At 43.5% G+C, this 14,429-nt stretch overlaps 1 protein-coding gene across 1 annotated transcript in view; it reads right to left on the bottom strand.

Annotated features, from left to right (window-relative positions):
- Positions 1-396: 396 nt before the first annotated feature.
- The window catches only part of LOC311627048 (aldehyde oxidase 4-like), a gene marked incomplete at its 5' end in the record, with an annotated part of 54,586 nt that continues 40,553 nt past the window's right edge, over positions 397-14,429 (bottom strand). The window contains 9 exons of the mRNA XM_084893175.1: positions 397-497; positions 2,014-2,181; positions 4,480-4,665; positions 6,649-6,714; positions 6,890-7,004; positions 7,390-7,442; positions 8,431-8,505; positions 11,037-11,165; positions 11,980-12,075. Coding sequence (XP_084749301.1) covers positions 444-497; positions 2,014-2,181; positions 4,480-4,665; positions 6,649-6,714; positions 6,890-7,004; positions 7,390-7,442; positions 8,431-8,505; positions 11,037-11,165; positions 11,980-12,075 — 942 coding nt within the window. The 3' untranslated portion in view covers positions 397-443. The remainder of the gene's footprint in view (positions 498-2,013; positions 2,182-4,479; positions 4,666-6,648; positions 6,715-6,889; positions 7,005-7,389; positions 7,443-8,430; positions 8,506-11,036; positions 11,166-11,979; positions 12,076-14,429) is intronic.

Raw genomic sequence — 14,429 nt, 5'->3', positions numbered from 1 at the left:
TAGATCTTCAGGATAATGCAAATGAAAAGAAGAATTTTGATTTTCTATTATACCTTTTAGTGAAAATTTGTATCCTAAAACATGATCATGCAGTGACCAAAACTACAGAGAGTGATTTAAAAATGCTAAAATTGCCCTGACTGGGTGGCTAAGCTGACTGAAACGTTGTCCCATACATCAGAAAGACAGTGGGTTCAATACCCGGTTGGGGCACACATGGGAGGAAACTGTTTCATGTTTCTTTCTCACACCGAAGTTCCTCTCTTTCTCTCTACCCTTTCCCCTTCTCTCTAAACATCAACAAAACATGTCCTTGGGTGAGGATTAAGAAATAAAAAAGCTAAAATTATCATTGACATTTGGGAAATACCTCATTTATTGCTCTGATTTGAGAGTTTTAAAGGCAATCATAAACTCTTTCATTTCCTAAAGAAAAGACAAGATTAAGACACCCGGATGGACCAAGGTGTAAATGTTGAAGGATCATCTCTGGGAATCTGAAAAAAACAAAAGAAAGGCAGATGGTTACTAATACAGTGTTGTTATACTGAACAAACAAAACAGAAACAGAGAACAAACTGATGACTGTCAGGTGGAAGGAGGCTTGGGGGCTGGGTGAAAAAAGTGAAGGGATTAAGAAGTATAAATTGGCAGTTACAAAAGAGTTATGGGGGTGTAAAGTACAATATAGGGAGTACAGTGAATAATATTGTAAGAACTGATGTATGGCATCAGCTGGGTATGAGAGTTATGGGGGGGATCCCTTCATAAGTTATATAAATGTACACCTGAAACTAATATAATACCGAATGTCAACTGTAACTGAAAAATAAAAAACAAAACAAAAAAAGTATTAAATGGGTCAAACAAGAAAATCTGAAAATCACTGCAGTAAAATAAAAGCTGAAATTCAGAGCTGCAAAAATAAAAAAAAAGTCCGAATTCTCCTGGCATGTTCAACTCTGTCCCTCTACCATGCCTCCTGGGGAGCAGCCAGCATCCGTGACCAGGAGACCGAAACCCCCCCTCTCGGACCCGGAGGGGGCAAGACCCCGGAAGCAGCCTGGGTCCTGATGGCATCACTGGACTGCCCTGAGCTCCAGAACTTCCTTTTGTTTCAGAAAAGCAAATCTCTTTTCTGTTTGTTATATGAAAAATGTAATTCGGAAGAAAAGTTATTTGTTTTTTAAAAAGAACGTGAGTATCCATTTTATTCTTACCAAAATCTAATTAATTTTCACATTTCTTGAGTCATAAATCTCCTCATTCTCATTATGTTTGGGGATAAAATGCATTTTAAACCCAGAAGTCCTGTAATGTCAAAGGCCTACACTGCAGTCTAATGCTATACCAGACTCAATTACGGCTGCAGTAAGCAGTTGAATATAGAAGTAGTCTCTGATCCTTCTAGAAGTGTTTTCAGCAGCTGAAAAATGAAACTGTGTTCTGTGAACATGTGCCCAGTGACTTAATAATTTTATTAAAAATTTTTTATTAGTTTGCTTGAAGATACTTTCCAAATAATTGAGTAGATCAGATATATATTTAATCTAATTTGGTTATTGAGGTAATTCAAATACCACATCAACTCCATTTTGACAAATATTTAAAGACATAACCTACCATGGCCATTTGCTATTTTTTAAAAATTTATCTTTATTGCTCAAAGTATTACAGATGTCCCCCCCCCCCCCTTTTTTTTTGAAATCAAGGAAGAAATAAAAACCTCCTGGAAACAAACGAAAATATATACCATTTGCAATCAGCACTGACTCAGTAGAGTGTGCTTTTCTTTGCAGCTGGAAACAATGAAATATCATTTTAAGAAGTTCACTCACTTTACAGGCAGCTGCTTTAGAGCATCTAGGAAGTAGCAAGTGGAGGAAAAAAGAGAATTTCCGTTGAAAAAGATGAACCTGCCCTAGAATTCGGTCACAGATACCAAATTCATACCGATAACCTGGAAGCCATGGAAAAGGGATCCCAGCAGGGGCCTCTATTCGCCATCCTTACCATGTCGGTGAACTGATCCACACAAGCCATCCGAATCTCCTCAGGCGTCGCCGGGCTGTTCAGGAGGAAGGTGTTGGCCAACCCCCTCTCTCTGCGGGCAGCAGCCACTGCATCGTGGATGGCGAATAACACGGAGTTTCCCATGAACATTCCAGCCTCACCCAATCCCTGAGAAGGAGGCCAGAAGGCAGTCAGGAAGGCATGGCTCCTTCAGGACTTGTCATTTGTGTTGACACACATGTGCACTTGCACACTCTCATGCATATTCACCTCCTCCGGCTTTATAACTCTCAGAGTGGGGTGCATCTGAATTGCTGGGCACCCCCCCCTACCCCCCCCCCAATGCCGATTGGTGTGTGTGGGGAGTAGTTAATGAAAATGCCCCAGAACATCAGGGTGGCAGGGCAGCTAACAACACCTGTTCCCCTGTTCAGGTCCAGAAGACCAGAACCCTTGGTGTCCTCTAGAGTGCTTCAATTTGGCCTCTGGACCAGCGAAATCGACCTGGTGTGTTGTGGCTGAAAACCGCTGCTCTAGGCCATTTGTGTTTAACTCAAACCCTCAGCAAAAGAACCACAATCTTTGTAGCTGAGCTTGAAAGACAGTGAGGTGTTTGTTGCCTTTCTTTGTGCTCACTTCTCTGGTGAATGCTGGATGCTTTTGAATGAACAGTGTGAGGGCATTATATTTTAAAGAACCCTCCGTTGCTTCTTGTCCTGATTTTCCTTCTTTCTTCCTTCAAAGGAGTCTGGTTCTTGTTCTGTGTCCAGGGCCTTAGTAGAAAGATGGAACAAAGGGCCCAAAGCAGATAAAGACTACCCCGGGCTGTGGCTTTTACTCTGAGGCAAATGTGGAGGAAAAGGTGGAGCTGGCAAAAGAAGGGATTTCCTGTGAGGTGAGGGGGTAGGGAGGGAGAGCAGAGGTCCTGTGCCCTATTTGGAACACAGCTGGCCCCAACAGGCGGGTTTGTGTTAGGACAGTCTTTAGAGATATCCCTGGCCAGAGTGTGCAGACGTGGAGAGAGGACCTATTCATATAGAAAGTCTCATCTTCCTCCCAATTCTGACTACTGGGAAACAGAGGTAGTCTCCTGAAAACCTGAGGTTAAAGTTGCCATGTGTCTGGCCAGAGGTGGGCTCAGAATGGCACTGCGGGTGGAGAAGTTGTGCTTTTGTACATGTGTTGGAGAATCTTTGCTGCAAGTCTACATGGGCCAGTTAGACCCCAGGGCCATGGAGCGTGTACGTCCATGGCTATTTTTTATCAATGGCTATTCACACCACAGAGCAAATCACCCTCAGTGAGAAATTTGTTTGAAGCCCTTTCTAACTTGGGGAGAGAGTGGGCAGAGGCAATAGGAGCAAGAAAGGACTGAGTCTGGAGGACATGTGGGAAGAGTGCAGAAAAGAAGGCTCTGGGCTGGGGAAATTGGCCTACAACTTCAGCTTTACCTCCCAGTGGCACTTAGCTTCATGAGTCAAGATATTTGACTTCTTGTTTTATTTAAATATACTGAGTGGCCAGATTATTATGATCTCTGAATGCATAATAATCTGGCCACTTAGTATATAGCCTATATAATAAAAGGTTAATATGCAAATTATCCCCTCACCCAGGATTTCGACCAGCAGGCAGGCTGGCCAACCGCCCATGTCCCCTCCCCCTGCCCAACCCATGAATGAATTCATACATCGGGACTCTAACACACACACACACACACACACACACACACACTGACACACTGAGTGGCCAGATTATTATGCCTTCAGAGATCATCATAATCTGACCACTCAGTGTATATTTCATGATCTTTCTCAAGAGTGAAGACTCCACTTGGGGTTCTGAAGGCAGTGAGTACCACTCTGCCATGAGTTTGCTCTCCCCTCCCCCATCTCCCTCTGGGCCCTGCAATTCCAAGGAGAAAGCAAATTCAGGGGACTGTTTCATTATTTCTTGAAGTAACAGTTTATTATGGGATGAACTGTGATCCCCTCCAATTTACATGTTGAAGTCCTAACCACTAGTACTCAGTATGTGACTATAATTGGAGATAAGGTCCTTAGAGAGATAATTTAGTTGAAATGAGGTCTTTAGGATGTGCTTTTAAGAAAAAAGAAATTAAGCCGAGAAAGAGAGAGAGAAAAAGATATATATATATATATATATATATATATATATATATATAGAGAGAGAGAGAGAGAGAGAGAGAGAGAGAGAGAGAGAGGGAGAGAGGGAGAAAGAGAGAGAGAGAGATCCGACCCATGTGCCATATAGAAAGATGATCATGCGAGGACACAATGAGAATGGCCATCCTCAAGACAATGAGAAATCTTCGAATAAATCAAGCCTTGATCTCATACTTCCAGCCTCCAGATCTGTGAGTTAATATCTCTGTTGCCTAAGCCATCCCAAATGGTATTTTGTTATGGGAGCGCTAGCAAACGAATAGAGGTGTTGAGTTCTTACCTTGGATGAGTAGATGGCTATGGGATTTCGGGACCACACCAAAGTAACATAGAACTCTTGCGGTATTTCTGTGACGGTGGGGATTTTGTAGTCTTTAGGACCCCGAGAATAAAGCACACCTTCCGGGGAGTATTTCAGTTCTTCTATGGTATATAATCCCATGCCTTGGATAAATGCTCCTTCAACCTACAGGCAAAAATGGCACAGTTTATAAACATATGATGTTGGTTGAAAATGTATCCCAATGTGATTGCAAATGGAGCTCTGAACCATACATAGTAAGTCATTCTTGAAAGCATTGCTGAGAACTTACACAGGATCTTTCAGCATCTGTTGTTTGCCATCCTGCCTGGCCCTCTAGACTTAGCGCTTCTTGCCCAGGTACCTCACATTCCAGGGACTCAGCATTCATCAAGTTATGGGGGATTCTCCAAGCCCACCAGATTCCTTCAACCCTCCAGTTCTTTGTAAAGGCAATTTCTCTCTTTACTGCTCCCCACCTCGGCTTCTCCACTTGGCAAACTACTCTCTCTCTCTCTCTCTCTCTCGTTTCACTCTGCCTCTCAGTGGCTTATAAATATTATGAGGTCTGGCTTTAATTAAAATATATTCGTTTTCTTAAAATCCATTTGACCCTAAGCCAGTTTGGCTCAGCGGTAGAGCGTCGGTCTGCGGACTGAAGGGTCCCAGTTTTTATTCCGGTCAGGGGCATGTACATTGGTTGCGGGCACATTCCTGGTAGGGGGTGTGCAAGAGGCAGCTGGCTGAAGTTTCTCTCTCTCTCATTGATGTTTCTAGCTCTCTATCTCTCTCCCTTCCTCTCTGTTAAAAATCAATAAAATATATTAAAAAAAAAAAAAACCATTTGAGTTCTACTACCTACAAACTATTATGCTCTGAGAAAAACGGTTCACAGTCCCTTATAAAGGGGTTATCTGCCTCAAGGTTAAAAAACTGAAGGAGAGTTACATGTTGCATTCTATTGAATTGTAAAATTACAGAATAAAGTAAACAAATCTAAATGCTAAATGTGGATACTTCCAAATGCTTGTCCCTAAAGGAAAAGATTCAAGTCCAAGAGTTCCAGTCTAACACATTGCTGGTTTTTTCTTTCCTTTCCCAATGGGACAAATGTATGGTTTTTCTGATGATAACATTTCCCTTTTGGCCTTTGCTTAAGCAACAAAGAAGCAGGAATAAGCTGGTAAGAGCAGATAGGAAGGCGAAGGAGAGGTGGGGCCTGAGGCCAGCTGTGGGTGTCAAACTTTACAGAATCTCAGGTGCAGGTTAAATGGGCAGATTACACGTTCCCGCCCACCAAGCTTCTGATGGAGAAGTTGGCCTGGGTGGGCACAGAGACCTACATTTCCAAGAAGCACGGTAGGTGCTTTCCTTGCTGAGTCGGAGGACCGCACTTTGAAAAACACTGAGGGACAAATGAAACGGCCCCTCAAAAAGCCCATTGGCCAACCCCGGCCAACCAGCTCCTTAGGACTCAGGAAGGCAGGAAGCTGTTGGCAGATGAAAACACATGTCTGTCTGTTGGGTTTGAAGCCAAGTGCTCAACCTGTCCAGCTACTCAGGTCTAGGCTGGGGCCTAGTTGGCAGGTTTAGGAAGCACTGATGCAGCTGGCTTTATTTTGAGTAACAAGGCTACCGAGGGAATAATGCAAAGCTACAACAACAGCAGGAAAGGCTTTCACTTAAAGCTGAAAAAGGCTTTGGGTGTGTTAATTTACTTGTGAGATCTAAATCAGAAATTCAGCCAGAGAGAAATTGTTTTTTTAAGCATTTCGTTCCCTCTTATATTTCTCTAAATTGTTAAGTCTAGTTAAATTCAATGTGCCTATGAATATGAATGGGGCTTTATTATTATGCATTTATATAATATCCCCTAATTACAAACATCAATGTTTGTTGAAGAACATTAGAATGCAGGGAGAATTAATAGGCAGGATAAATGACACATATTTCTGCCACGTAAAGACAACCACTGCTAACTTTTTCTTGAATTTTCTTTCCATTTTTTATCTATTTGTGTGTGTGTGTAATATATGACATAAACTGCAGAGTATCTGTAGCAGGTATAAGCATTTGGAGAACTCTGGGAAATAATGTTCTGAATGGAATTGACCCAAAGTCCCCTCGGGGCGGTCTGGAGCCACGCACCTGCCCGATGTCCAGGGCCGGGTTGATGCTGCAAGCGGAGTCCATGAAGATGTCAGTTCTGAGGAGCTGTGCCAAGAGAACACGCAGGATGGAAAAGATCATTTAAAAACAGATCTTCACTGCATCTGTCTACCAGCCCCCGGGTCCCCACGGGCAGTCAGGGTGATTATTATGCACATAGAAAATGCGCCCATAGAAACACTCACTCGGTGACAGTGGAGAACACCCACCCCCTCTTTACCTTGTGAGCCCCAGTCAAGCAGTCGACTTCCACCTCAGAACAGCCTGCTCCATAAACAAAGTATGGCCAAGGCTCCCCTTCCCCCTTCTCCCAGTCCATGTAGGTCTGGTAGTCTCTGCGAAGAGAAACCCAAGGGAAAGAGAGGCTCCTTCCCCCCTCGAGGCCTGATCCCGGGGGGCGCTCTGGGTCCTGGAGATGAACAGAGCGCTCACCCCAGCACCGAAGGCCTCTCTGACCGCCCTCCCAACAAGGGTCTCAGCCCAGACACTGAAGAAGGCCCATTGGTGTCTGAGCCCTACTCTCCATCACGCAGCTACTGTGCTAGGCCATGGGGGTGTCCCTCCTTGGCCTCCCCGAGCTCTCCTCCCGCACCCCTGCCCATGACTGAAGGGCTGACATGGGGCATGGCTGAGCGCCAGCAACCAGCAAATATCTCTGCACCAGGAGCCCCGCCATCCCTGCCTAAGTGTAATCTAAACCAACGCAAAAGCATCCTTTACCTGAAATACCCCGTAGAGGACAGGCTGATGGATTCCTTGTAGGCTTTTTCAATCTGAAAGAGATGGTTGATATGAAGACATGTAAGTGCGGGGACAGCAGTGGAATTCCGTGCTGGGCTCCCCTCCTCTGTGTGCAGCACCCTCTGCCCTTCACCCCGAGCGAGACTGAGGCTGCCTATAGGCACAGGCTGTGCTTCCCCAGGGCGGCGCCCTGGGATCCTCCAGAGCCGCACGGGGTCAAGTTTATTATTTTTTCTCCCTTTTTGGCTTTTTAAATTAGAGAGAGGGAGAGACTAGGTCATATTCATTTGCAATAGGCGTGTACACAAGTAGGTGTATATATACATACACATATACAAACACATATATGCGTAAGTGCCTATGTGTGCATGCATGCATGCATGTAACCTGTTTCCCCGAAAATAAGACAGTGTCTTATATTAATTTTTTCTCCCAAAGTTGTGCTAGGTCTTATTTTCAGGGGATGTCTTATCTTTCTATGCGCTAGGTCTTATTTTCGGAGGATGTCTTATTTTCAGGGAAACATGTAGTATGTATGTATTTTCACCCTGCTTTTTTCCATGTCATTTGATTGACTGTCTCAATATATTACATCAGCTTCCCTGCTGGAGTACACTGTGTAGAGCTGGAGATAATAATAATGATGAGAATTGAGATAATTATTATTGAAAGCAGAGTAACCTTTTGGCATTTGGTATTTGCCATGATCTCCATTGCTCTGGTGGGAAGCCCAGGCCCTGCGGATGGGAGGAGCCTGTGCTCAGAGGGCAGTGACAGTGAAGGGTGTTCTGCCAGGTGTGTTCTAGGGCAGAACGAGCCGCTGTCACGCAGTGAGAAACGAGGCTCCTCAGTGCAGCCACGGGATGAACACAGACTCCCTCTCCCTCTCAGAAAAGCAGAAGCGAGTGCTAGTAAATGCTTTGCTTCTTGCGTGGGCACCACCAACCAGCCACACTGAGGGCTTTACCTACCCATCCAGATGCATTTGCCTTCTCGGGCAGGCTAAGGCGGACCACTCACCCAGTCCTCCCACTTTCCCTCCGGGTTTTTCTTGATGACTGGCTTGAGTCGGGCCATGAGAATTTGGCAAGCGTTCTAAAAATAAGAATTCGAAGTGACATGAGAAATGAAAGGCACAGGGAGTAGCACAATATTCAATATTCAAATCAATTCAAACATAGATGCCAGTTTGTAAACCTGCTTCCTAGTCCTCTAGGAGGAGTTTCTCAAACTTGAACAATGTGTGGAACCCCTTTGAAAGAAACAGTCTGTGGATCCTGCAGTGTTAAAATTATTTTTTATTATAATGATGTTTAAATACATGCTAACATAAAGCTAGGCAGAGCCGCCTTAGGGTTATAGCTCTTTTATGTCTACAAAGCAAAAACCCAAATGACAAAGGGTGCAGACTAATCTATTATTATATACCAATAAAATTTGAAATAACATTAATTTAGTTGATGGATAATGTTTTCCTGAAGCTGAATGGCTGCTTGGAAGGTGGAAAAAGTCTCAACTGCTGCAACTTTGCAGGCCATGAGTTTGACATGCTTGGTCTAGATTAGGGGTGTCGAACTCAATCAGAGAAGGGGCCAAAATCTAAAATCCAGCCTAAATCTCTGGCCGAATGGTTTACTGAACAGTCATAAACTGACAATGTCATAAACTGACAGCGGAGTGCAGTGATGACAGCGCGGTGTGGGCCACATTGCAAGGCCTGGCGGGCTGGATTTGGCCCGCGTGCCTTGTGTTTGACACATGTGGTCTAGATCAATGATCAACCACTGAACCACATGGACTGGGCTTTAGCTTCCTCTCTTAATTCAAATACAAATCTGCTTTAACATACTCTTCTCAGACTCAGAAGAGCTCACCAGTCCTCTATTGGTCTCTGTTCCTTCTGTTCTATCATCCCCTCTCTGGGAATGGTATCTGGCTACTTATGCATTCAGGAGATCCCTGCATTCATAAATCTATCTTTGTTGGTTCATTCCGTCTTCAATCACTGACCTCATTACAAATGCATGCCTTCCAAAAGAGTAACACACCCAAGGCAAACACAAGTCGCACAGTTCCTGCCAGTCCAAATATCAGATGGCCTTCCTCTTGTGACCTGACCATATACTCTGTTGTATATCTTTAGGCTCAACAATCTATTGCTACACTAAGGTAAGTTTTCCCTTGAACAGAGTGAGGTATAGCAGAGACCCTTTGTCATTCTTTTGTGACATCTGAACTCCTTTTTGTGTGTTGAGAATTTTTTCACAGTATCTTTCTTAGTAGAGTCACCTCCTGCTATTGGAGCTCCAAGTGCCAGATACAAATTTTTCTGGCTTTCTTTGCATTAGAGAAGATTTAAAAATGCACAGAAGTGGAGAGAATAGAACAATATTTCCTCTTACACCACTTACCCAGTTTTAACAATGAGCATTTATATCCCAACCTCACCCCAGCGAGCTACCATTTTCCTCCCTCCCCTTGGCTCCCTCTGCTCCAACCATCATGACCCTCGCAGCTCCTCAAGCACAGTAAGGGAGCTCCCTCTGCTCCAATTCCCTACACGGAGGGCTCCTGTCCCTGCTGCCTTCAGACCAGGTTCAAGGGGCACCAACCAGTGCCTAGCCTGGTTTCCTGGCTGCCCAAGGTCACCCTGACACTTGCACTTTCTCTTTCCATAACTTCCTTTATTTCGATTCATAGCACCTGCCACTATGCTTCCTTCTTTTTCTTCTTTATTTATTATTACCTAATAATTTATTATTCATTATCTGACTAATTTTAGGCTAAGGACTCTAAAGGACGAGACTGGCACAAATAGCCCCTTCACCCAAATGGGGTGCTCTCCCTCCGAAGCAGGTCTTGTAGAGAAAGTGGCCACAGACTGCTCCTAACCAGCCTCAGTGGTGTCAAAGGGTTGGAGCTGAAGAGGCTGGGAGGTTGGAGTGAGGGACAGGATTGCACTGCGACAGGTTGGTGTGCTGGGATCTCCATCTTCTCAGGATGGAGTGGCAGGAAGGGCTTTCTCCATCGCAAACCCAGCGAGAGACACTCCACAGACACTCAGAGAGCTTAGTGTGTGCCCTCTAGAGGTGGGGGCCTACAGATCCCTGTCTGCTGCTGCTCACAAACCTGTGGGTAAAAGGTAGCCCTCAGCAGCCCTGGAAGTCCCGGGCCATCTCTGGGGGAGATGTTGTACTCCGTCGGGATGGAACGTGTAGTGTGGGCGCTGCCTGGGAAATCAGGGGAGCCAGCCCCACCCCCTTTCTACCTGTAGGCCCAAGCTGTTAAGTAGTAGAGACACTGCAATTGGAAGTACATTTTGGAATTTTGGACTAAACATTTTAATTATTGAATGAGATGGTTTACACCAATAAAAGTGATTAATGAGTGTTTAATGATCTTAAGTTGATTAGAAAAATTGAAGGTATATTTCCCTCAAGGGGAGGGAAAAAGAGGCCCACAGGGGAAGCTTGAACCTCTCGAAGTCTCGCAACTGCTTAGCAGAGTGCCTAAAACCAGCTGCCTGACCTTTCTAGGCTTCAATTTCAGTTCCCATATGAGAGGGGGTGGGGCAAGGTTATTTCCAGCACCATGACTGGGTGACTGAGAAATGAAAGAAAAGTCACCTGCACCGCTCTCCCATGGATGTCTGTCCCCATGGACCCTCCTGTGAGGGGGCCATTCGGCACGGTGACTGTGCTTGTTTCCGACAGGTGGATATAGGAGACGGGGATGTTCAGTTCACGGCTAGCCACCTGCCAGAAGCAAATGAAAACCACCATTGATATCATTGACTCTAAGCTTCCCTCCCCCCATATTAAGAGCTTTGATATATATATATATATATATATATATATATATATATATATATATGTATGAGAGAGGAAAGAAGAGGGAGAGGGAGAGGGAGGGAGAGGGAGAGGGAGAGAGAGAGAGAGAGACAGAGAGAGAGAGAGAGAGAGAGAGAGAGAGAGAGAGAGAGAGAGAGAAACATCAATGATGAGAGGGAATCACTGATTGATTGCCTCCTGCATGCCCTACACTTTTAAAAAGGGATTTCTTATTTTAAAAAGAGGAAATTCTTATTGCAAATAATCTCTTGCTCTTTCAACAACACTATTAGGAAGATTTCTTTGAATTAGCACACAAAATGGCCCACCATTGGTGTTGCTAAGTAGATTGTGAATAATAAGAACATAATTTCTCATCCTATTAAACACATTCATTTCTAATGAAGATTTGCATGAACACAATGTAGCTTTGAACAGTTGCCATAAAGCCAAAAAATACTTTATCTTTGAAAACTGGAATCACATTTTTCAGAAGACCTTGATGAGACTTGGTTCTTTAGTATGCAGGAAGAAGAATATAACATATTTTCTCAATTCTAATACCCACTTCCATCAGTCTTCGCCATTCGTGTGTTCCTGACATCAAAATGAATGTGATAACTGACCTGTGCACTTAGTGTGATGGTATTTCTCCTGCTCAACAAGAAAGGAGTTGTTAAACTGACTGTACGGTGTGATAGTCTTCCAGAGTGGGAAAAAAAATGGATACTTATTTCACCTGGATCATTTTCGTGTTGAGGCCTTGTCCAATTTCACAGCCACTATGAGCCACCAAGACAGAGCCATCGGTGTAGATGTGGACGAGAGCGGCGGCCTGCCAGGGAATAATTATAATACCAGTTTGCAAAACCAAATGTTGCCCGAGTTTAGCTGAGGTTACCAAATGAACAATTTGCTCCACTGAGTCAATCTCTCATTGTTTATACTGGAGACAAAAGCTATTATTGGTGGCTACGGACAACCCTTTAACACTTAGGAACCGCCCCTGTAGAGCAATCATGTCAAACTTGCAGCCCAAGGGCCACATGTGGCCCACAACGAATTTTTTTGTGGCCCAGCCAATATAACGGTATGAAAGGAACATTTCAATAACAATTTCGTAATTTAATTTTTACAATATCCTGTTATACATAATTATTAATAACGAACTACAACATCCGCTAATGACTAATTACTATCATTGTGCTGCATTCATTTCCCTTATGCATTTTCTATTCAGGCACACCATTTCTCTCCACTAATACTAGCAGCAATGGCCACGTTCTTAGCCTTGCATTGATTTGTTTGGTGTGTGCAACAGGAAATATTTTGCTTTTGGAAAACAAGAAAAATAGGTTTATTTGAGTTATGCTTATTAATTTGGACAGTTAGTCAGAGTCTGGTAAATTAATATTCAAGAAAATATTAATTTTTATTAAAATGTTCTATTATTTTATGTTAACAGTTACTCATTTATTTCAGCACTTTGTATTCAACACATCTCAATCAAAACAAACCTATGAAAATTGAAGCTTTTTTTTTGTGGCCACATAAAACCTTGCTTATTTGGCCTGTGTAAGCCTTTGAGTTTGACATGCTTGCTGTAGAGCAGTGTTTCCCAAACTTCTCTCATGATGAGAATCACCTGGTGGAGGTGTTAAACTACAGATTCCTGAATCCCAACTAAGAAGTGCTAAACTAGAATTTTGGGAACATATAGGTAAAATTGTATACTTAACTAGTGCTTTAAGACAGTAGTATCAGGACTATCAAAGTCTCTACAGGAACTTTTAAATTTTGTATTTTCACTTCATGACCATCTAACAAGAATAATGATGACCATATTCAATGGTATTGCCACATTCTTTCAGAGCCCATTTTAGATTTTATGTTGATGATTGTATAAGCACCAAGCAGGACGACTGTAATTGATGGGGCATATTTGAGACAAAAGGTGAGATGGTGAGTCATCACACCCTACACAGACATTTAGGATTAAGACTTCAAAATGACTTGAAATGTAGCAGCAGCCAGAACTGCAGGAGGATTTAGTTTTGGAAAAGCAACATCACCCTCCATGTTAAGTTAATGTAACTATTTTGAATATTACTGGCATTTACAATACTACTTTCATTTAATTCCCAAATTCACTTGTGTTCTGTATAGGCATCAGAACTATAAGAAGCTTGTTCTTTGTTGTCATACACAGTTAAGTAACATTAAAATAGATAATTTAAGCAGCTGTTGAGAGTCCACTGAATTTTTCCCTTCAAAGATGGTCTGTGTGTTATTCTGGATTCAGAAATATTTGCTGGGGAGAAGGATTGATCACCTGATGCCCTCCTTCCTTCTCATCTTGCTTTCTACCTTGTGAGTGGACTCTGAGGAGGGGAGTGGACAGAGGGGATTGGGGCATCGTTCACTGAAACCATACAGGGACCTGTATTCTTTTCTTTGTGTGCATTTGGTTACGGGGATATTTCAGAGATTACTGGGGATAGAAACAAGTAAAAAACAACAACACAAATACATAAATAAATAAGAAAATAAATAATTAACAGAAACAGAAATAGAACCTCACAAAAAACTATCTAAGGTAAAATGAAAAAGAAGGCACAGTAGTCATAGATCCCAGTATGGTGACCCTGTGTAGTCATGGAGCCCAGGATGGTGTCCCTATGTAGTCATGGAGCCCAGTATGGTGGTGACTCTATGAGTCATGGAGCCCAGTATACTGACTCTGTGAGTCATGGAGCACAGTATGGTGGTGACTCTGTGAGTCATGGAGCCCAGTATGGTGACTCTGTGAGTCATGGAGCACAGTATGGTGACCCTGGGTAGTCATGGAGCCCAGTATGATGCCCTGGGTAGTAATGGAGTGCAGTATGGTGACTCTGTGAGTCATGGAGCCCAGTATGGTGACCCTGGGTAGTCATGGAGCCTAGTATGGTGACCCTGTGTAGTCATGGAACACAGTATGGAGACTCTGTGAGTCATGGAGCCCAGTATGGTGGTGACTCTGTGAGTCATGGAGCCCAGTATGGTGACTCTGTGAGTCATGGAGCCCAGTATGGTGACTCTGTATAGTCATGGAGCACAGTATGGTGACCCTGTGTAGTCATTGAGCCCAGTATGGTGACTCCGGATTTCTGTGAGAATGGAGCACCTCTGTCTGTTTTCAGTGCTTTG

This window comes from Pipistrellus hanaki (assembly GCF_964339955.1).
Source record: "Pipistrellus hanaki genome assembly, chromosome: 8".
NCBI classification, from domain to species: Eukaryota; Metazoa; Chordata; class Mammalia; order Chiroptera; family Vespertilionidae; genus Pipistrellus; species Pipistrellus hanaki.
The sequence above is the reverse complement of the archived record's forward strand: the minus strand, read 5'-3'. Positions and strand labels throughout refer to the sequence as shown.